The 23494-nt window shown below is 40.2% G+C and overlaps 2 protein-coding genes across 3 annotated transcripts; one reads left to right on the top strand and one right to left on the bottom strand.

Annotated features, from left to right (window-relative positions):
* Positions 1 to 196: 196 nt before the first annotated feature.
* Positions 197 to 19175, top strand: LOC133878635 (ATPase family AAA domain-containing protein At1g05910). Of its 2 annotated transcripts, none has more exons than XM_062317212.1 (11): positions 197 to 297; positions 586 to 874; positions 1790 to 1891; positions 2040 to 3857; positions 3943 to 4131; positions 4322 to 4464; positions 4999 to 5244; positions 8567 to 8753; positions 15009 to 15074; positions 15158 to 15407; positions 18394 to 19175. In XM_062317212.1, the coding sequence occupies exons 2-11, from the start codon at positions 650 to 652 to the stop codon at positions 18801 to 18803; spliced, it is 3636 nt and encodes a 1211-aa protein (XP_062173196.1). In that variant the 5' UTR covers positions 197 to 297; positions 586 to 649; the 3' UTR covers positions 18804 to 19175. The 2 variants fall into 2 exon arrangements, with proteins under 2 accessions (XP_062173196.1, XP_062173203.1); XM_062317219.1 differs by having other exon boundaries at positions 214 to 874; positions 2040 to 2223; positions 2293 to 3857.
* A 1531-nt stretch (positions 19176 to 20706) lies between these two features.
* Positions 20707 to 22466, bottom strand: LOC133858776 (mitogen-activated protein kinase kinase kinase 20-like). Its single transcript, XM_062294241.1, has 2 exons — positions 22326 to 22466; positions 20707 to 22239 (listed from the first exon to the last, which is right to left on the bottom strand). The coding sequence occupies exon 2, from the start codon at positions 22231 to 22233 to the stop codon at positions 20875 to 20877; it is 1359 nt and encodes a 452-aa protein (XP_062150225.1). The 5' UTR covers positions 22234 to 22239; positions 22326 to 22466; the 3' UTR covers positions 20707 to 20874.
* Positions 22467 to 23494: the final 1028 nt, after the last annotated feature.

The raw sequence follows: 23494 nt of genomic DNA, 5'->3' as shown, positions 1-23494 counted from the left end.
TTAAATTTTTTGGAAAAGCGCATTCATTTTGCACACGTGGCGAACGAAAGGAGGGCAGATGACTAAAAAGTTGGAGCCCGAGGTGGTCCCACTCGGGAGGATCGCGACTCGTGCTGGGAGCTCACCGAGTCGCGACTCGTTCCCCCACCTTGTTCGTCAGCTTAGGTTTTTATATATCTGCATCTTTCTCTCCGCACCAAGCCCTGGGGTTTTAGCCCTTTTCTCCCTTCCTCTCTCTCTCTCTCTCTCTCTCTCTCTCTCAGTTTCGCTCTCTGCAACCACTAGATCTCCGATCAGGTAAATCTCCACCGTCCATTTGCTTCTCTTTCCCTTTCAAGTTCAACACTGATGCTCGCGATGCTCTAGCTCTTTAGGTCCCAATGGAATTTCTGCTAGAAATTTGAAAATCCCTCAGCTAAAACTCCACCTTCTTCATCCGCTTTCTTTCTCTACACAAAGCTCAAACGATTTTCATTTCCATTTGTACCCTCTCTCGCCTAGAAAAATTACACTTGCATGTATCATTTGCCTGTTATTTCTGGAATTCACGGATATTGTTGAGCAAAAAGGAGTGTCTCTGTGCAGTGTATGGCGCAGTATTTTTGCAATCAAGGGTAGAGCTGTTTTCGTTGTTGTTGGTGGGATTGGTATGCATAGTGGGAAGAAATCAGGGCAAGGAGGGGATGGGGGGGCGGAGGCGAGGCCGCTGCGCACGAGCGACAGGCTGCGGAGGCGGCCAAAGATTTACGGACGGGCGTACTTGTATTACAACACCAACATCATTCGCACCAGGAAAGGGAAGGGCAAGAACAAGACCAGGACTGCCGCGTCTCAGATCGCCAAGATGTTGTGCGTGCGCACGCCGAACAACGATGTAAGACGTGCTTCTCATTGGTTAATTGATTTATCGTATATTTGGTTGAGCACTTGGATGAGAATGATGTTAGTTTTCGGTTGCAAAACTTGTTTTGTTGCGTACTGTAATGTGTGGGTATACTTGCTGATAGCATAACGTGAGAATTTGAATTGCTGTTTGTATTGGATTATAAGAACCTAATAAAAATATACTCAATTCTTATTGTTATAACATTTTTTATATGTTGCATTTTTCATGCCGTTCAAGGCATAAAAAGACCTAAATTTATATAATTTGAGAATCTACAATTTTAAAGAAATTGTAGGAGATCCTGATCCGTTTGTATCTTATCTAAGTGAGATTCTGAAGAAATAAATTGAAAAAGACTGCTCCTGGGAATTCTTTATTGATTCTTGTATGGTGTAAATTTGTGATTTCTTGTATCAGAGTTTTGTAAGGATTGTTCTTACTTTTGGGTCAATCTGCTGAAAATCTTTTGTTCATAGCACGCCTATGTTTTGTGTGTTTTAGTCGTTGGAATCACAGCAATGTTAATGCAACCCAGAGTCGAATGACTACTATGCATTTTCTTGCTTTTATTATTATTATTATTATTTAAATTTAAAAAAATTACAAGGGTTAACACAATGAAATCATTAGTTTATGAAAAATTCAGGGTTTTCCTCTTATGATGGTAAATGTAATTAATTTCTTTGCTTATTTTTCTGTTTAAGAAATCTCACGCTTGTAGTTAGAGATACATCAATTTAATAGGTTTTCGGTCCAGGGCCCTGTGATTTATCACCTTTACACTTTCCAGATACATGCCGTTTTCTGTTGAGGCAATATAGATCAAAGCATTGACTCCCTTTCTGTGGTTGTTTCAAGCATTTGAAAATTCTCATATAAGGTTTTTCGTGCTTATATTTGCAGTCAGTCGCAACCAACCTTCGGCGTTCTACAAGAAAGAGAAGGGTTTCTGTGAATCTTGAAGATTACACAGATAGTTCTGGAACAGAGGATGAAGACTTAATGGTGAGGTTTATTATTCTATCAAGCATGTTTTTTTCATGGGTGTCAGCTTATTATCTTGCTTTCGATGGGGTTCAAAGCCTCAACAATATAACAGTACCGGAAAACATGATTTTGTTTTTGGGACTAATGTTGCACTATTTTGTTTTAGAGACCTGCTTATCGACCTTTGAGGAATCGAGTTTCCAACAGTGCAAGTCATGACGAGTTATCATCTCCGAAGCGTAGGAAGATTGTGGAGACTAAACCAACACCTCGGCGTGAAGGACTTCGACCTCGTCGTTCAAAAGCAGTTGCAAGAGAACGATTACGTTTAGAGTCTGATGATGAGCAAGGTACTTCAGTAGAGAAGGTTGGTCAAGATGACATGGTAAATGGAAATGATGTTGACTACAATGATGCAGATGATGGTCACAACGATGGTGAGGCTGAAGATGAGGGCGAGGGCGAAGATGAAGGAGAGGAAGATGGTGATGATGAAGAGGGTGAGGAAGAACAGGAGGGAAGGAGGCGATATGATCTTCGAAATCGTGCAGATGTCCGAAGGATGTCTATGGAAGAAGGTAAGCCAAGACCAAGATCTCCTCGAAGAGTATTACACCAAGGAATGGGGACTAAGGTTGGTAGGGATGTAAGGAAGGGTGGATCAAGAGTTCATAAGCGTCATCGTTTAACGAGAGCTGAAGATTCTGATGATTCTCTTCTCGTGGATGAGCTGGACCAAGGCCCTGCAATTCCTTGGGGGCGAGGTGGGAGCAGATCTGGACCACCTTGGCTTTTTGGGGGACTGGATATGCATGGGACAACAGCATGGGGATTGAATGTTGCTGCATCAGGTTGGGGTCATCAGGGTGATGCTTTTGCTACCTTGACTTCTGGAATTCAAACTGCTGGGCCAAGCTCTAAGGGAGGGGCAGACATCCAGCCTTTACAGGTTGATGAGAGTGTTAGTTTTGATGATATAGGTGGCCTTTCTGAATATATTGATGCTTTGAAGGAAATGGTTTTCTTTCCCTTATTATATCCAGATTTCTTTGCAAGTTACCACATTACCCCGCCAAGAGGGGTGTTGTTATGTGGTCCGCCTGGCACTGGGAAAACATTAATTGCCAGAGCATTAGCCTGTGCTGCATCAAAGGCTGGTCAGAAAGTCAGTTTTTACATGCGTAAGGGAGCTGATGTACTAAGCAAATGGGTGGGTGAGGCTGAAAGACAGCTGAAACTACTTTTTGAGGAAGCACAAAGGAATCAGCCTTCCATCATTTTTTTTGATGAAATAGATGGACTTGCTCCCGTAAGGTCTAGCAAACAAGAGCAAATTCATAATTCTATTGTGTCCACATTGCTTGCACTGATGGATGGGCTTGATTCTCGTGGACAAGTCGTTTTAATTGGAGCAACCAACAGGATTGATGCCATCGATGGGGCCCTGCGACGCCCTGGTCGATTTGATCGTGAATTTAACTTTCCATTGCCTGGTTGTGAGGCACGTGCTGAAATATTAGACATTCACACTCGCAAATGGAAGCATCCTCCTTCAAAGGAACTAAAATTGGAACTTGCAGCTAGTTGTGTGGGCTACTGTGGTGCTGATTTAAAAGCTTTGTGTACTGAAGCTGCCATTCGTGCTTTTCGTGAAAAATATCCTCAGGTTTACACAAGTGACGACAAATTTCTGATAGATGTTGATTCAGTAAAGGTTGAGAAGTATCACTTTGTTGAAGCCATGTCAACAATAACTCCGGCTGCTCACCGAGGGGCTGTTGTGCACTCTAGGCCGCTGTCTTCAGTGGTTGCACCATGTCTACACAGACATCTCCAGAAAGCCATGAATACTATATCAGATATATTTCCTACGGTTGTAGTGTCATCAGAGTTGACCAAGCTTTCTATGCTTTCATACGGTTCTGCAATTCCTCTTGTCTATAGGCCTCGGCTTATGCTTTATGGTGGTGAAGGTACTGGGCTGGTAAATATCATGGAACTTATTGATATTGATAAATTGCCAATCTAGGAACTACAAACTAAATATACTTACTGCTTTAGTTTAACAGGATCATATTGGGCCTGCAATTTTACATGAGCTGGAGAAATTTCCTGTTCATTCTCTAGGACTTCCATCTCTTCTTTCAGATCCCAGTGCAAAGACACCGGAGGAGGCACTGGTACATATATTTGGTGAAGCAAGGCGAACAACACCATCAATACTCTATTTACCTCAGTTCAACCTTTGGTGGGAGACTGTGAGTGCATGCTTTGTTAATATCTGATGTTAATTAAGTGCTAAACAAGTGATTGTGCATGCTCAAAATTTATGTTTTATTCTTATGATTTACTTCAAAACTCCATAGTCAACCCTGTTAGTCTTCTTTTTTTTGATAAGTAGCCCTGTTACTCTTCTTCCATTTAATTTTGATAGATTTAATGTTGCAGGCACATGAGCAGCTCAGGGCTGTCCTGCAGACTTTGCTGGACGAATTGCCTTCTGACTTGCCTATATTATTACTTGGAACATCCACGCTTCCACTTGCTGAAATTGAAAACGTGCCATCTTCAGTATTTTCTGCCCGTTCTGTGTATGTCTTCATTTGTTACGAAAGTGATTTGTAAATTCCTTAACTTATATTCCATATTCTGAAAGTTTGCAATCAATTTGTTAAATCTGGATGGCTAGTTGCCGAGTTAAAAATCCATGGATGTAATTGTCTTTTAACAGTCCTCTTATATTGCAGATTCCAATTATGATATTTCTAATTCTTTTTCTCTTTCTAGTTAGGTGTTTCCTTTTGTAATACTACCGGTGTACTTAGGGGCGCCTTACGCTTTTAATAAGATTGGTTTATTACTCATCAAAAAACAATTCTTTTTATGCATATTTTTGAAATGCAAAAGCTTATTTGAACTGCACTATACAGCTTTCACTGAATTTAATGTTCTCTAGAAAATCTCATATATTGAACATAAATTTTTTGAAATATATCTTTTTTATAAAAAACTTTATTTTCTAGAGAATTTTAATTGATAAGTCATCTTTATCATATCAAGTGCAGTCTGTGGCTAAAGTTACTAGTCTTATGTTTAAATTTCTCTTCCTTTTTTTTTTTGGTCAGCTACCAAGTCAGCGAACCATCTACTGAAGACAGGTCATTTTTTTTCGACCACTTAATTGAAGCTGCTTTGTCAGTCTTGTTGGAGAGCATGACGGAAAAATCCCATGATTCAGTACCCCTTCCTGAACTTCCCAAGGCACCAAAAGTGGCAAGTGGTCCAAAGGCATCCGAGTTAAAAGCCAAGGTAGAAGCTGAGCAGCATGCCCTTCGCCGATTGCGGATGTGCCTTAGAGATATTTGCAATCGGTAAGTTAGTCCTTTCCTTCTCCTAGTCCATTCAATAAAAAAGTTATTAATTGATACTACTGCAGTTCTTGGTTTTGTCCGTCCGTAGTTGCATTGTCTTTGATTATGAGATGAAGGATTTAACTTATAGTATAGTTGTATTCCCTTCTAAAAGATTCTCCTAAATTTCTCCTCATTGTGATTTAATCATGAAGTCAAACAGTATACATGTATGAGATCACATTACATTGAAGCAAGCTCTAGGTAGGAGTCATATTAATGTAAGAATCTGTCACAATTTCGTTGCTATTTTATCTCCATGTATGAAAGAGTGGCATATATAAAAGCGCATAACGATTCTTTTGTTCTATAATTACGTTTCTCATGAGCAGAACTTTATTATTAAAAATATCACGGGACTCCGAAAGTACACACACTGTTTATTAATAGCAACAAATGTAAAGAGTATAAATTTTTATGGAGTGTAATTATGGTTATGACTAGTTGAAAGTTCTTAGTAACTTGAGTTATCCCTCTTCTTTGTATCCATATAAAGCCCATGTGGACTTATTTCCTTACCTTGCTTCTCATTATCTCTAGACTTGATATGCAGACTTTCAAAGACCTAAGGAGTTAGAAAATGTCTGTAAGTACCGTAACAAAATTGGGTTGGAAGTTTTAATAATATCCTTTTTTTTTTTTTTTTTTTGGTGGTTGTTGCTGTAAGTTGCATGGCCAAAGCACTGGATGTATCCCTTCTTTTGAGCCACTTCAAAAATAGTTTTAAAGCTAGCCGCGACTGACATTTTTTGTGTCAATCAATTTCATGGTAATTACATATAGCATCTATTATCAAGATATGTTTACATTTTAACTAAAACTTATCACAACCAACAGTTCTTTGTTTCCTTTATTTATTTATTTATATTTTCAGATCGTATGAATAGAGCATTTTTTATGTTTGCCATTAACCTGCGTGCTCATCCAATAAATAGTTTGGCATAATTCAATCCATTTCAACACACATGACCTCCTAACTTAACTTTTGTCTTGTTATTTGATCCTTATTTAGTTTGACAAAAAAGAGATGTTTTCTTTGCCAATGTTTGGGCACAAGTATGATCAGGGGTTGTGAACCCCGTCGGGGGTTGTCGAGTGCGGTAGGGTATGGAGAACCGGTTTTTTGTGGAGGCTAAGTCCTTCATCTTCTCGTTAGTGGAAGGAACTTCTATGTTGTGGGTGGCGGAGAAGAGGAAAGATTTCTCAGGGCGGCTGAGTTCAGGTTGCGTTGCTTGGTTATTGTCGATGGTGGAAGAGGTGTTGCAAAATCCGGACTCCGAGGACTTTGGTAAATATTTCAGGGAGGGTTCGAAGGTGACCATCATTCGGAGAGATGGAAATAGTTCCGGCTGGTTCTTGGTGGTGATGGTGTTCGATGTGGGTGGCCGGAGAGGAATGATTGTGTTTCTTGAAGGCTGTGACGGGCGGGGTTGGGGGCGTGTTTCTGGGGAGCTAAGCAAAGTGCTGGATTTCTTTGGATCCTCAGTGGTGTATCCTTCTAGTGGAGCCCCGCTGGGGAAGAGGTTGGGCAAGGTTGCGGGTTTATTGTCGTACGCAGAGGCGGTGCGCTCCTCGGTTGGTGGCGGGCCTCGTGTTCAAACGGTGACAGTGGTTTGGTGCAAGACATAGAAGAGATTTTCGCTGGACCGGGAACAGGAGCCCTTCTGGCAGGCGGTGGATTGTTTTGCTTTGGAGGGGTCTTTCTCTGGTCCTCTAGGTAAAGACCTTGAGGATGACTGCTATGCTATGGAGAATTCTTCTTCCGGTCCGTTGGGTAAGGACCTTCTAGTGTGTTCCAAGACTCAGGTTACAGTCGACGATGTTGGCTCCTTGGATCGATGTGGCAGAGGGTGCAGGAAGATGTGCTCAGAGGGTGATCACGAGTGGGATTGTGACGTTTCGGGGAAGGAAGTTGGGTTTTTCAAGAGGATTCTCGACTCTGTTGGTGATTGGCTGGATTGGGTGTGCAGATGTCCAACGCATTTGGGTAGGATTTCTTTTGGGCCGAAACTGAAACTGGGCTTTTTGGGTTTGGGCTGGTTATTTAGACGTTTGGGGAAGTTTAGATGTTTTGGGGTTTGGTCCTCCTATGCTCGCACGTGGACCGGTTCCAGGAGGTTGAGATGTTTGCCTTTCACTAAGAAGACTAAGTAGTGCGGGCTAGCAAAGAGCAAACCATGTCTCCCTCCCAATTTCACCCAGAAGTTGCTCACGGAGAACACTTTTGCTCCGTCCAGTTTAGCAATTTCAATAGCATTGTCCACGGTCCTACTCCTACCGAAGACTGTGCTGGTTCGTCGGCAGAGATTGAGCTAGTTTCGGTGGGGGATTTTCATCCGGTTTCTTTTGAGGCGGCTGCGCCGGGTGCGGGTTATGAGGTGGGCTCACCGGTAGGGAGGGTTCTTCCTTTCTCTCCCTTGAAAGAGCCCACGCCAAAGTCATTGATTCAATACAAGCATAAAGGGAGGAAGCCGAAGTCGGCGGTGGGTCAAGGGGAACTCAAAGATGTGGGCTTTCTCAGGCGGAGGTTTCTTAAATCGAGCCTGTCCTCTCTTCCTCCAGCAGATTGTGGTTTCTCTGGAGGGGGTTGTTCTAGTAGAGCTAGTTCTCTCAACTCTACAGGTGGTTCCCAGGCTATTTCTCCTATGGAGTGGTCCTTGTTTTGGTCTTCGATAGGGTCCGGGGACAAGAGGGAAGATTATAAAACTGTGGCTTTCCTATCTGCCCTTGATGAGGAACATAGGAGGTGGGATAAGATTGAGAGGTGTGAGCTTTAGGAGCTTAGGGTTGTGTTGTTTTTTGGGCTGTTTGTGTAGGTTCGGTGGTGAGGCTGTTGCTTCTTGTATACTCCATGTGTATTAGGGGCGCCTTACGCTGTTTTTTTTAATAAATTTGCACGCACTTATCAAAAAAAAAAAACTATATTAATTTTTCGCATTCTTTTTATTTTTATCTCTTTCTGAGTGAGTACTTTTACTTGCTTCTTCAGTTTATGAATTGAGGTCTTTGTTTTATACCTAAGCATCTAGGCCACTCAAGCTAATGGAAAGCATTTCTCTGGCTTATGATTCACAAGAATGATTCAGCTTATATGTGCTTCACATGGAATATGGTCAACCTCAACTAATCCAAGTTTAATATCCTATTAGTGGCTTCACTTGGCTGTGCATGTTTTACACACTTAATCAGGAGCATTGTGCATGTGCTGTTCGGGATTGGAAACTTTATATCTACTCTCTCTTACTCTCTCATTATATATGTTTTGTTTTCCCGTTGTTTGCAGGATTTTATATGATAAACGGTTTGGTGCGTTCCATTATCCAGTTTCAGATGAGGATGCTCCAAACTATCGCTCAATCATCCAGAACCCCATGGACGTGGCTACTCTGCTTCAGCGTGTTGATTCTGGGCAGTATATTATATGTTCAGCATTTCTGCAAGATGTAGATCTCATTGTCTCCAATGCGAAGGTTTGTTTGTTGCTATGGTTGTTGCATGTTACTGAATTTTTATTGGATTGTCTCATAGTGAGCAGGAAATTTTTTGAAACATTAGATGTTGAATATTCTCGCAATGCGAAACTGTGCGCAACAGTCAAATCTCCGGAACAAATTAGCTGTAGCACACATTGTGCACTTGTATGATGTTATAACCCATAGTAATATTGCTTCTGTAATAGAGAATTTAAGATGTAAAGAACTGTCATTTATGTTCCAAAAGGTTTCCATTTATCTTCTTTTCTCCTAATGCTATATATAGGCTTCCTTAATATCAATTATAAGCTAACATATGGAATTGTCCTTATGTTACACCTCAAAACACCTTTGTGCATTGAAAAGTTGCTAGATTAAAAAAACTGAAAAGATAGAAATTTATATTTCACAGGTTACCAACAAATATTGCTTATATTGACATAATCTCTATATAAAAAATACGTACCAAAAGAAGATTGATATTGAAAAATCCTAACTACATCTTTAATTAACGAATTTTAGAAAATATTATTACAAACCATTGAACCAAGTTGGTTCTTTGGAATAATATCAGATATCACTTTAAAAGATTTTTTCTGTGAAAGTAATGTCCTTTTTGTTGTTGACATTATCGGTGTTACCGATAATAATTTGATTTTATATAAAGGATTAAACGAGGAATCTTGTTTTATCGTTAGGGTTGAAGATAATAAAATCTTCTGGCAAATAACATTGAGAAGGGGACAAAGGTTGCCGAAGAGTTGTTTGAAGGAGAATTACTAGCTGAGGAGTTGGAATATGAACTTTCAACATGTGAAGGGGGTACAATGGGGGTATGGAGGTCGGAGGTTGTGGGTTGTTGGTCGGGACTACACAACATTGCTATAGAGGCGGAACGGTATGGGGTCCTCTCAGAACTTGCAATAGGGGTGCTGAGGAGCTTTGGGGGAGATACAGACAAAGCCGACGACATTGTTGGAGGAGTTTTGACTCTAGTGCCAGAAATTGTGGGCTTGCCAGACGTGACTCAGAGTGAACATTATTGGGATGAAGGAAGGGAGATGGCTGTCTTGGGGGTGATGTAGACGACCAGCAGCGGTTGGGCTAGAGGGACGAATTATGTTCTGAGGGTCATCCTAGAGAAATGGAAGGGTCTAAGTCTTTGTCTACTTATGTTGTCAAAAATTACTCCCTGTTACAAGCTGTGGGTGGTGGAGGAGGAGCAGAATTGGAGGACTTTGGCCCGCTATCTCTTGTGCCTTTGGCAGTGAAGGTGGGTAAGGAGTCAAGTTCAAGTGTGTCTCCTAGATGGGTGGTGGAGCGGGTGAAGGGTTACTACAAATTAATAGGTTTGTCATGTGATTGGTACGAGGATAAACTGTTGGCCTTGTTTGAAGAAATTGAAGCTACGCGGGATCATACAATAGCTGAAACTATGGCTATGGCTTCCACAGTATCAAGGGTGAAAGGCCAACGGGAGATAAGCGGTTGGATTGTTCCATTAACTATGATAAGAAGGGGGATCAATCAAATAGAAGGGTTACGTATTAAATAATGAAGCCTAAAATAATAACTTGGAATGTAAGAGGGCTTAATGAGCTGAATAAAAGATTACGTATTAAAGGGCTCATTAGAGAATGGAAGGTAGATGTTGTGTGCTTGTTGGAGACTAAAATGGAAGTCATTACTAGGGCGGTGGTTCAAAGTTTATGAGGATGTCAACATGTGGATTGGTGTTATACGGGGGCACGTGGGGCCTCAGGTGGGATTTTGATTATGTGGGATAGGGGGGTTGTGGAGAAGATGGATGAGAGTGTGGGTAGATATACTTTAGTTTGTTCCTTTCGTAACACTGATGACAATTTTATGTGGGCGTTTTGGGGGGGGGGGGGGGGGGGGGTGTATGGGCCTAATGATGATGGGGAGAGGAGTATTTTGTGGGATGAGATGGTGGGATATGCTGTGGTGTTTTGGGGAGATTTCAATATGGTGCGGTTTCCTACTGAGCGATCGGGTGCGATTGGATTCTCAGCAGCTATGGAGGAATTTTCGGAGTTCATCTTTGATCAGAGATTGGTGGATATTCCTCTTCAAGGAGGTCAGTTCACTTGGTCCAACAATCAGGTTTGGTCTAAGATTGATAGATTTCTTTTATTTTCGGAGTGGGAAGATCATTATCCTGAGGTGCTACAATGAAGATTGCCTAGAATTTTGTCGGATCATTTTTTCGTTGTTGCTGGATTGTGGGATGCAAAGAGAAAGGAACACGTATTTTAAATTTGAAAATTTGTGGCTCAAATCTGATGGTTTTGTGGAACATGTACAACATTGGTGGGAGACATGAGTTACATGGCCTGCCAAGTTATGTGTTGGCAAACAAGTTGAAAGCTTTAAAGGTGGATTTGAAGAAATGGAATGCGGAGGTGTTTGGTGATGTGGGGAAGAAGAAGAAAGAATTATTGGAAGGTATTCGAGAATTGGAGTGTATTGATGAAGATCAGGGGTTAGTGGAGGAGGAGCGGGTGCGGAAGACAGACATGATTAGGGAGTTGGAAAAAACGCTCCTTTTTGAGGAGGTAAATTGGAGACAGAAATCTCGAGCTTTGTGGTTGAAGGAAGGGGACAATAACACTAAATTTTTCCATAGGGTCGCCAACTCGAGTCGCAGATACAATCATGTGAGAGCATTGAGGATAAATGGGGTTATGTCTAGTGATCCGGTGGAAATCAAGGAGCATATTGTAACATACTATGACAAACTGTACACTGAGCAAAGTACGTGGAGGCCTAGGGTGGATGGACTCTCTTTCTCTTCCATTGATGCAGAGGAACGTCTTTGGTTAGAAACGTGATTTTGAGGAGCAGGAGGTGTGGGACGCGGTGCGGGATCTGAATGGAGATGAGGCGCCGGGTCCAGATGGGTTCACTATGGCATTTTTTCAAAAGTGTTGGGGGGTTTTGAAACAAGATATTATGGTTTTGTTTTCAGAATTTCATAATAGTCGTCAATTTGAGAAGAGTTTTAATGCAACTTTTGTTTCCCTAATTCCTAAGAAGGCAAACGCTGTGGATGTGAAGGATTTCAGGCCTATTAGCTTGGTGGGAGGGGTATATAAACTCATTTCTAGGGTCCTTGCTAACAAGTTCAAATCAATGTTGAGGAAAATTTTTTCTAGCTCTCAAAATGCTTTCATTGGTGGACGGCAAATTTTGGATTCAGTTCTCATAGCTAATGAATACCTGGATAGCTGAATGAGGTCGGGGGAGGCTGGGTTATTGTGTAAACTGGATTCGGAGAAAGCGTATGATCATGATAATTGGGATTTTTTGCTATACATGCTTCAGAGGTGTGGGTTTGGGGAGAGGTGGAGGGATTGGATAAAATTTTGCATTTCTATGGTAAAATTTTCCATATTGGTGAATGGCATCCCATCTGGCTTCTTTTAGAGTTCTCGGGGGAATAGGCAAGGTGATCCGCTTTCTCTTTTATTGTTTGTGGTGGTTATGGAATCGCTAAGCCGGATGTTGAATGCGTCTATGCTCCAAGGTCTGTTGACAAGCTTTTCTGTGGGAAGCAGGGATAATGAAGAATTAGTGGTGAATCATTTGTTGTTTGCGGATGATACTTTAATATTTTTTGGTGCACAGGCTGAACATGTCTGCAACTTGAGGTGTACTTATGTTTTGAGGCCGCATCAGGGTTGAGGATCAATTAAGGTAAATCCGAAATTGTTCCCATAGGTGAGGTGGAAGATGTGATTTTTGGCACATATTCTGGGGTGTAGACTTGGGTCGTTGCCAATGACTTATTTGGGTTTGTTGTTAGGGGCTTCTTTTAAATCTATTTCTATTTGGAACGGAGTTCTCGAGAAAGTGGAACGAATGTTGGCTAGTTGGCAGAAACTTTATTTATCCAAGGGTGGTAGGGTGACGTTGATTCACAGTACTCTTTCGAGCATTGCTACTTATTATTTATATTCGTTCCTCATTCCTGTAAGTGTAGCTAAGAGACTGGAGCGACTTCAACGGGAGTTTTTGTGGAGTGGCATGGGGGATGAGGCTAAATTTCACTTGGTAAATTGGCATAAAGTTTGTACTCCAATTAAGGCAGGTGGCTTGGGAGTTTGAAATGTTATTAAATTTAATCAAGCTTTATTGGGGAAGTGGATGTGGAGGTTTGCTCAGGAGCGCGAGGCTTTGTGGAGATCGGTGATTGATGTGAAGTATGGGAGTGTGAGGGGAGGATGGTGTTATTTACCGGCAGCAGGGTCTTATGGTGTGAGTGTTTGGAAGTATATTTGAAGGGGGTGGGATACTTTTGCTAAGTATGTGCGATTGGAGGTGGGAGATGGGTATCATGTTCGGTTTTGGCATGATTCATGGTGTGGAGATAGGCCTCTCAAGCTATGTTTTCCAATTTTGTATACTCTTGCTCGTTTTCCAGATGCTTGGGTGGTTGATAATTTGTTTGTGGTAGATGGAGTTGCTCATTGGAATGTCGTCATTACGAGGTATGCTCAGGATTGGGAGGTGGAATTGGTTCTTTCCTTTTATGAGCAATTATATTATACTCGGATTCGGAATGGAGAGGTTGATAGGTTGGTGTGGAATCTTTTTAAGAGGAGAAGCTTTGAAGTGAAGACTTTCTATAGAGCCTTAGCTTGTCAAGAGACGGTCTCTTTTCCTTGGAATGGTATTTGAATTGGTTCTTTCCTTTTATGAGCAATTATATTATACTCGGATTCGGAATGGAGAGGTTGATAGGTTGGTGTGGAATCTTTTTAAGAGGAGAAGCTTTGAAGTGAAGACTTTCTATAGAGCCTTAGCTTGTCAAGAGACGGTCTCTTTTCCTTGGAATGGTATTTGATGTGTTAAGGCTCCGAAGAGGATGGCTCTTTTTTGTGTGGACAGCGGCTTCAGGAAAGATTTTGACACATGAAAACTTGCGTAGACGTCATATAGTGGTGGTTGAATGGTGTTGTATGCATAAGAAGAATGGGAAATTCATTGATCACCTCCTACTTCATTGTGACGTGGCACGGGTTGTTTGGAGTTGTTTCTATAGTTTGTTCGGGGTGGAGTGGGTTATGCCAAGAAGCGTGCTGGATTTGTTGAGTGGTTGGGGCACCTTGCTGGGTCATGGTCATGTTGCGCGACTTTGGAAGCAAGTTCCCTTGTGTGTTATGTGGGGTATTTGGCGTGAGAGGAATGCAAGGCTTTTTGAAGATGTGGAATTACTAGTTGTGGACTTGTGTAGAAATGTGCTTAATATGTTATATGTTTGGGTCTCGGCGCATAGCCCAAGTCGTATTATGTTCGCTGAGTTTTTACATTCATGTTCTTTTGTTTCCTTTGCTTATGGGCACTTTTGTATACTTCCTGTGTATTAGGGTTGCGCCCCTCTGCTCTTTTTATTGAATTTTATTACTTATATAAAAAAAAAGATAAAAAAACTTATTGTGTTCACTGGGACTGGGCTGAAAATGGTGCAATATAAGACTTATTCCTATTGATTTATGCCTCTTTTTGCTGCTTGTAATTGACTGATTTATTGTGCCATACAAGGGAAAACGTTATCCATTTTACATTCACATTTCCATCTTTCCTACCAAACAACTGCAATGGATAACAAGATCTTTCCTCTCTCTCTCTCTCTCTCTCCCTTCTCTATGATTCCTACATTTCTATCCTCCATACCAAATAGGGCTTGAAAATTGTAATTGATTAGTTTTCTATACCAATGAGCTCATGTTTAGTCACCAATGCAATTACATAAAAACAAACTTGAATATATGAAGTTCTACCAAAGAAACATTTTTTTTTTTTTTTGATAAGTAATAAGCCAATCTCATTAAAAGTGTGAGGCGCCCCTTAGTACACTGGAAGTATACAAAAGAAAGCGCCTAACTAGAGAATGAGTAAGGAAATCAAGAAAACTAAAAGATAAGGGGAACACATAAGCCGTAGTCCAAAAACGCAGAGTGTGATAGAAGTAGGATAAAAGTTCCTCAGGGGTCTTCTCCACGTCCTCAAAGTTCCGGTTATTTCTTTCCCTCCATAAGCACCAAAAGAGGTGTTATTGATTTTGTTTTGTGACTTGATGACTGCTTTTTTTGACTTTCGAGTTCATTAGTGCAACTCAAGAATATGGTGCATGAAGATCAACTCAAAAGTTATTGTAATCGTGCTTTAGTGATTGTGTTAGGAATTTTGCATGCGGCAGTTTGATTTATTCTGCTATTCCTGCTTCAGGCTTATAACGGAGATGATTACAATGGCGCTAGGATTGTTAGTAGAGCTTATGAACTTCGAGATGCAGTAAGTCTATTTGTTCTGCTTTTAGGTTTTGTGGGCTCACTCGTGTATATGTCATAACGTAATTCCTTTATTTTTGTCCTCAGGTGCAAGGGATGCTATCACAGATGGACCCTGCACTGGTTGCATACTGTGACAAGATTGCTGACCAAGGTGGTCCTGTGCATATGCTAGATGATTTGGGTGGGTCTACTTTCCCATCTACCCCTGTGGTGCAACTGGGAACCGTTACCAGAGCAAGTGCTCGACTGCGTAATGTCCAGCCAGAGGTTAATCTGGATCAAAGCTATGAGGCACTGAAAAGGCCAAAGAAGAATGCCGATGCTGCACATGCAGGTAGTAAAACCTTTATAATAATTTTTGTCTTTGATAATCAAAACCTTATTATAATTATCTTTTAACTTCTATGCCTTCATGGAATTCAATGTCACAATCTCATCTATAATTGAGATAATCGATATACAGAGAGTGGTCATTGATATCTTCCTTTGCTAGTATTGCATGCCTATTATTATTTTGAACTTTATCTTCTAAACTGTTACAAGCAAGAAGGCTCATATATTGTATCTAGATTCTAGGGGGAATAAGAATGCATAACACCATTGGTCGAGGCCACCAAGTTAATGGACAACTCTCATTAAATTACTGATCTCAATCGTAGATCCAGTTTACTGAACTCGTATGGAATACATATGGCTCTGGGTGTTTTTTTTTTTTTTTTTTTTTTGGGAAATGGTCATTGTTCATTTGAATAGCTTTTCCTGTCTGCATATAAGTTTTTTTTTTAAAAAAAATTTCGCCATAGTTGATTTTTCTTCTTTTGTACAGCCCATTTTCACTTTTTATTAATGTGTTGGTAACTATGCCGTTGACACCTATAGTCTCTTCTAGTATTTGTTGCTGTTAATATTGGGTGGGTTTGTGGGTCGTTCCTCGGGCTTTCGGTTTTTGCTTGGGTTCTTTTGAGGGGTGTTTCTCTTGTGTTTTTCTCGGGTTCTTGGGTTTTTTTTTTCTTTGGGTTTAGGGGGTCCTGTTGGGGGTTTTTGGGGTTGGTTTGGGTGCTTTTTAGGGGCTTTTAGTATTACGTGGGTTACTAATGGGGGTTTCTATTGTATTGTGGAGGTTACTATTATGCTTGTTAGCAGTTTTCTTGTGGGTTCCTTGTTGTTTTTCTTGGGTTTTTTATGTGGGCTAGCTGGGTTGTTTCTATGTACATCCTGTGTATTTAGGGGCGCCTTACGCTTTTTTTAATGAAATTCTCTTATAAAAAAAAAAATATAGATGGAATATGCACATAAACACCCTTGCATTAAGAAGGTAAAGTGGATTTTCCTTATATCTTAACAGTAAACTATAAGAGAACAACGTGAGGAGACAAAAGGACAGTTCCAAACCACATCGTGGTGATGAATGAATTAGATATGGTGCCTTGTATCAAAGTTAGCTTTTCAGTAGTTTGCTATTACCGTTCTCATCCCATCCTTTGGATTTAACACTTTGAGCTTCATACTTACCCACACGTTTGACTTGCCATCCACCTTCTGGCATATGGCTTTTTCAAGGAGTCTGGTGCTACTAGTCCTTAATAGTGAGTTTGCAAAATAATATAAATAGTGCCTTTTTTGGATACAGAATGGTGTGGATGTCAAGGGGAGATTCTAGGGTTTAGAATTTGTAAAAGAATTGGAATTGGTAAAATTCGTTGATAGGGGTTCTTCGAAAAAACCGTAGACCCGACCCACCTGACTGAAACTGATCAAAATCAGTTGAAGTCGAAGTCCCCCAGATCGGTTCAGGTCTTTAGTTGATATTTGAAGTTTCGATGGGGTTTTGGGTTGGGGGGGAAAAAAAAGCCTTGCGGCCTCTTAGCCTCTCCTCCTATGGTCCCACTCCCCTCTCCGCCGTGGCACTGCTTTTCCATTGGAGGGCTGTTTGCACCCAGATGCTGGTTGTTCTGTCTTAAACCCTAGTCTTGCTTGGAGAATAAACAAAAATCCAGTCTTCCTTGCCATCTCTCTCTCCCTCTCCCAAAGCATGCAGAAGACGGCCTGGATGTTGAGGTGGTCAAGCCAGAGGTTGATCTCAAGGCTGCCATCATGGGAGGAGGCTTCTTCCCCATGCTTCAAGTTAGCACGCTGTTTTGAAGATTGTTAGACTGATTTGATGAACTTTAAGAAAATGATGCTACAAACGTTGTTTATGTGGAGAGAGAAAATTCAGTTTATGCATGAGTGTTCTTATTTTGAATTTATAGATAGGTGCTCTCTTTTTTCTTTGAATTAGGGGCTTCATCTATACGTCATGTGTACTATGGGTTGTGCCCCTTTGCGCTTTTTGAATATACTTATCAAAAAAATTGACCAAACCGACTGATCACTGCTTGACACCTGTCAGTGTCGGTGTGGTTTGGTATGTACTGATCCCAAGGGTTGCTTTGGTTCAAGACATTGGCTTCTGACCCAGTTGGGTTGGAAGTTGGAAGACTGCAGTGGTGAACAGTAAATTTCTGTCAGCAAGCCTCGCTTTAACTTGCACATCGTATCCAGATCACTATCACCCTACCAAATCAAAGCTTGCGGTTGATAAATCCAATGTTTCTTGTTTCTCCAATAGACTTTAATTTTCTGGTTTCTGTCAGAGAGGTTAGTTGTTGTGGAAGTTAGTCATACTATATTTGAGGCTTGCCTCAATATCAATGAATTAGGAATATCTGCAGAGTTGTAGTGTGCAACTTCTAGCATAATTTTCAGCTCTATGAAATAATGTGCTGCTTTCGAATCTTGATATATTCAAATATCATCCACAACCTGTTCACTTCTAAATATAGGGCAGTGGGCAATAGTGCTATAGGAAATGCCGTGAAACACTTTATTGAAATTTTGACCTGAGATTTTGAGTTAGTTTTGATTTTCACACACCACTCGTTCCATTTGTGATGGAGCTCATTGGCCGTATGGAGATTCTCACATTCATCAGCTTGAATGCTCATTTCATATTTCATCATTGGTTTGCGTTTTGACTAAAAATTAATAACATCAATTGTATTAGGTATTTTGCATCAAAGAGTTTAATTTTTTTGTGAGTTGTACTTCAGTCCTTGGTCCTCACCCTAATTTCGCTGGAGTTGGCAGAGATGCATACTGGATTCAATGTTCTTTTAGATGTTGTAGACTTGATTGTTTGTGTTGCAAAGTCCACACCTTAGAGATCAAAGAGCTTTATGTTTTTTTAAGTTAATAATGTCTCTCTTATTTGAATACTATTTAGAATCAGATGTAAAACTTGGGAGTTAATGATATTGAACTTGTTTGGCAAAAATCAGCTCCAATGGCAGCAGAAGATAAGTCACGGTATCAAGATTCAGTTGTGGCAAAGTCATCCCAGGAACATGAGACAAATGACACAAATCCAGAAAGGCCAGAAACCTCTTCTGGTGATGGTGATGGTGATGGTGATCGGCCTGAAACTTGTGGGGAGCCTTCTTCTGGTCATGCTGATGGGATTGGATCCGAAGATGTTATCGTGTGTGATGTTGACATTTCCAGCCAAACGGAGTCTGTCAAGCGGCTTTTTATGGAGCGTACTGCAACCTACAACATTCCACAGCTTGAAAGGCTTTACACGCGTATAATGAAGGGCGTTTTTGAAACGAAAGACAAAGTAAAAGATGATCTTAGGCCTTCAATTTTGATGTATTTGGAGAAATTTGCCGAGGAGGAGGCTAATTTCTGATTCAATGACCTTTTTTCTTACTCAAAAAAAAAAAAAAAAAAAAATCCAAAAAAGAAGAAGAAAAAAAAAAGGCTGTTGGTCAATGTAAAGTCGGGATTTTCTTTTCAATGCCGAAGTATTGAGTGAAAGCGATCTCTCTCTCTCTCTCTCTCTCTCAATTTTTGGATGAAGCAAATGGGTCATTCTTTTTTGCTTTAGTTGGAGCAACTATGGGAAGCCATGAACAAGACAGACAGCGGATCACATAGAAAATGGAATGAAACTGTAGCGCGTGCATCCGTTTGAAAAAAAAAAAATGCTATTAATTTGGTGTTGGTAAAAAAAATTTGACATTGGCTCCTTTTGGTTTGGGAAAATTACAAATTATCCCCATCTTTTGGAAACGTTATTGATTTGCATTTAGGATTTTGACGGTGCTTGAAAAGAGAGGTCCACTATGGTAATATGAGTGCACGAGAAACACGTTGCAACCTTCACCAACTCTTCATTCATTCATTCTTCTTCTATACGCCCTCATCTGACTCTCTCCTTGGAAATCCACCACTGAAGGAATAATCTCCATACATAATAATAATGTTTCTAGAGAAAAAGACACCAAGCCCCTTATTTGTTCTTCATAATCATAAGTCAAGTATTCTAAGCAATATCCGACCATAACCCCAAAAGAAAGTGTATTATAACAACAGATATAAGAATAACAAAGACTTTCAACTGATTAATCAAGCAGTCATAATAACTCATGATTCAACTCCGCACGCACATGTATTAATTCTTCTAATCTATGTTGCAACTTGCAAAAAGTAGAGCAAAAGAGCCACATTCAGATGATGGAATATCGTTGCAATTTTCTCACTAGTGGAAATAATTGAAGTTACATCAACTAGCAGTTAACATAAAAGAAACAGGCTTTCAAACAGAAAGGTAATAAACAGATTTCAAATTTGAATATAATTTATCTCAAGTTTTCTTCTGCAGTTCTCTAGGATGTCCAGATCAGAATAGTTCATAATTAAATTCGGGTTCAATAAATTAAAATATCCTTACACTCATATAGAAAGTATAATCCATTAATGATGATTTTATTTTTCTTCGTTAAATTGGTATCTTTTTGGGGAGGAATTAAAGATCACAACTCCGTAGAAAAGAGTCAGATGAGTTGGTGTGTGTTAAAAGAGAAAGAGAGAGAGTTCAGACACGTGCAGAAGGCTTTCTAACTTATTAGTCAAAACCTACTTCTGCTTATGAAGTGAAAGAAAAAATAGATAAATGGAAACAAATGAACTTTTTGTTCAATGGGAACAATTAAGAAAAAGAAGAAGCCAGTTGACTGATTTGGCTCAACAATCTGCTCCACTATACAAAACACTATAACATCCCCAACAAGGATTAGTGAATCACAAAAGTAGTATCATAGAAAAGTAGAAGCATAAATCAATTATGAATATTTGCTCATGCTATTGTTTACTGATTTGGTACAATAAAAGAAGTTAACACATGGACTTAAGACTAGTTTCCACATCTGCTACCTTAACCCAACAGGATCATGCATAATCTTTAAATAAAGTACGAAAAAAGTAGAGAAGATTGTTTTAATGCTTGAATGGTGCAAAATCCACGCAACCTATGGCACTTTAAGAAAGATGACTATCAGATTGATAAAGTAAAGCTGATGGATCATATTAACAGAGGTCTAGGAGAGGCAGAGGCCATTCCTGCCAAAACCAAAGTCACAGCACAAGGGAGTGTATTGGTGTCAAAGACCATTCATTAAAGAGAGCAAGCAGGGGGCATAGAGGCTGGCTGTGAGTTTCCAAGATTTCAGCCAAAACCATTACTGCTTCCTAACAATGCCTGTAACCAGCCAATATGCAGGCTCAAGCTCTTACTATGTACAAGAAAATAATCAAAAACTATGTAGTGGGAGAAATGCTGGAAGCATATTATTATTATTATAAAACATAATCCGACTTACAAAAAGTAGCCTCTGAAATGAGGTGTTATATGCTATTGCCTATACAAAATTTGATCACAAGTATAAATCAAAATTGACTGGTGTTTTTGAATTCAATCCCTAGGCTCCGGCACAAACCGTGAAAGTAGAGGGATGTTGCCAATGAGCTAAAGGCCTTGACCGCATGAGTGCTTTTGGGAAAATTGCACTAAAGCTAATTTGCTCAGCAGGCTGATCTTGGATCTCCTCCTCTCCCTCCTCTTCTGATAAAGAATCTGGTAGGGGTATGAAACTACACCCAAAAGGAAAAGAAGTATTTTCAGCTTCTTTTGATACTTGAATCTCTGGAACCTCTGCCTCTTGTGATGGAAAATCCGAGGATAAGGGTAGCTTCAAGCTACACCCTAAAGGAAAAGAAGTATTTTCAGCTTCTTTTGATACTTGAATCTCTGCAGGAACCTCTGCCTCTTGTGATGGAAAATCCGATGATAAGGGTATGAATCTACTCCCAAAAGGAAAATATGAGGGACTACATTTATTCCTCTTTGCATTTTCAGCTTCTTTTGATGCTTGAACATGTGAAGAATCTGTCTCATCTAAATCCAACAGAAACGGGTGATCTAACAGCGTATCAGCTGTCATTCTATCCATGGGATTTATTGCAAAACAGCACTTGAAGAAATCCTTTGCTGCATTTGATATCTCGTCCGGAATGTCCGGCACCGATCCAGACCCAATTTGAGACAGAAGATCTTCATACTCCTTTGAACCAGTTATGGTTTCCCACGGTACTTTTCCAGTCAGCATGACAAGCACGGTGCATCCCAGAGCCCATATATCAGAGAAGGCCTCTTGTACACCGTAAATTACACATTCTGGTGCTAAATACCAGGGTGTCCCTCTACAACATGGCGTCTCGCAACTGTTAACTCTCTTTGCCAATCCAAAATCAGCAATTTTCACCTCAAAGCCAAAGCCATCAGCCCTAGGCACCAGCAGAACATTATCAGGCTTCAAGTCACAGTGAACGAAGCCACGAGCATGAATGTGTTTCAACCCCACAAGCATAGACTTTGTGTGCTTTCTGACATCGCTCTCAGACAACCCATGACCGCTTGATTTTACGATTAAATCGGCGAGGCTTCCTCCCGAAGCAAATTCCAAGAGCACGTTGTATATCAGATCTCCATTCCTCGTTTTTGTCGTGTCCGCTCCAAATGTTTGAAGAACATGAGGACAGCCTTGAAGAGCATCAAGGACCGTCTTTTCCCACAAAAGCGAAGACCCATTCGAGGGATCTGCTGATTTCACTGCCACAACCGATGTCAAGCGACTCCCTCCGAGTCTGAGTCTGGGTTTCTTCAGTTCTGCTCTGTATACGGACCCAAAAGCTCCTTTTCCGATCATCGGTCCCCTACACCACGACATCTCTCCACAGAGGAGCGAGTGCTCACCGTCCTCCTCTCTAGGTCTCTTCATTAAATTCTGAAAACGATCAAAGGAATTTAGAGGTGGAAAAAAAAAAGAAACAGAAACCCTAGGGCTAGGAGGAGGAAGAATGGGGTGCGCACAGAGGGCTGGAACCAATTGGGTGTCTGGGATCCGCGATGATACGGACGCCGCTGATCCCGCCGTCGATGAACGAACGTGGCTCTTGCGATTGTGCACTAGAGACTACAGAGAATGGCGTAGGGTTCACGCAAAGACGTAACGGCTAGTCTGAGAATTGAGGAATATATGCTGAGTTTTACCTCGGCTTCAGACCTTTATAGTTTATATCCCGCGCTCACAAAAATAAAAAAAAAAATAAATAAATAAAAAAGTAAAAGACTCTTATATCCCCACTTGCGTAAACTTTACGCAGGTTAACAAAAGTATAGTTTTTTAAAATATTTGTAATAATAAAATTGACAGCAAAAGAAATTTAACTGTGCAATATAATGGCGCCTATTTATAGTTGAATGTGTAAATTGTGACTTATGTTTGCGTTCTGTATGCCCATTTTGCTGAAAAGTGTAAGGGCAAAGAGCAATGAAAAATGATCTCATGTTATTATAAAAAAATTAAAGAAAATTTCTTGTTATATTCCGTACCATTATTTGAACGAAAAAAATTGGGTTTGCATTAGCAAGACCACTTAAATCAGATAAATACTAATAAAATCATTTTAAATAGATAAATTTTCAGCGGCTAAGATATTTCTGTCTAGAAATAAGCAACAAAGTTAGAACTCAAATGACACAATTGACAGTTTAGACGGGACATTGATACAATTAGTAGTTTGTGGGAGGGACATTGATAATTGTGTGGTAATTTAAAGAGAATATATGTATTTTTTCCTTAATTTTTCTATCGTCACTTTGGAAACATTTCAAAGGCCTGCTGTGTTGGTGCAAGTTTGAATGGTGGCGTTGATTTGTGGTTCTTTTGAGTTTTGGTGGGTTGACGTTGTTCAAAGGAGAGGACCTAATATTGTCCAATTTGAAAGTTCATTTTTTTTTTTTTTGGTGTGATTTTACTATATCTTCTCATGTTTCTTTGCTTTTATTATTACTATTATTTTCGTTTCAGATGTTTATAAACTTTGAAACCACTATATATATTCAAATGTCATAAACTTATCTATGTAGGGAATTATTGGATGCCTCTGTTTCAGCAGTTAAGAATTTGGTGCTTTGATAGATTCGGTTGGTTCATGATGTTAAGGAATTTAGAATAAAGATGTATTCCTCAACTGGTA

The sequence above is a fragment of the Alnus glutinosa genome, chromosome 1 (genome assembly GCF_958979055.1).
Source record: "Alnus glutinosa chromosome 1, dhAlnGlut1.1, whole genome shotgun sequence".
In the NCBI taxonomy this organism is placed as follows: Eukaryota; Viridiplantae; Streptophyta; class Magnoliopsida; order Fagales; family Betulaceae; genus Alnus; species Alnus glutinosa.
The sequence above is the reverse complement of the archived record's forward strand: the minus strand, read 5'-3'. Positions and strand labels throughout refer to the sequence as shown.

What these genes read in the sequence shown, in the direction of transcription:
- LOC133858776 (XM_062294241.1), bottom strand. Translation starts at nt 22,233, where the DNA reads ATGAAGAGACCTAGAGAGGAGGACGGTGAGCACTCGCTCCTCTGTGGA.
- LOC133878635 (XM_062317212.1), top strand. Translation starts at nt 650, where the DNA reads ATGCATAGTGGGAAGAAATCAGGGCAAGGAGGGGATGGGGGGGCGGAG. An exon ending in CTTAGAGATATTTGCAATCG is followed by an intron (nt 5,245 to 8,566) that starts GTAAGTTAGTCC and finishes CGTTGTTTGCAG; the next exon opens with GATTTTATATGATAAACGGT. An exon ending in TCATTGTCTCCAATGCGAAG is followed by an intron (nt 8,754 to 15,008) that starts GTTTGTTTGTTG and finishes TTCCTGCTTCAG; the next exon opens with GCTTATAACGGAGATGATTA.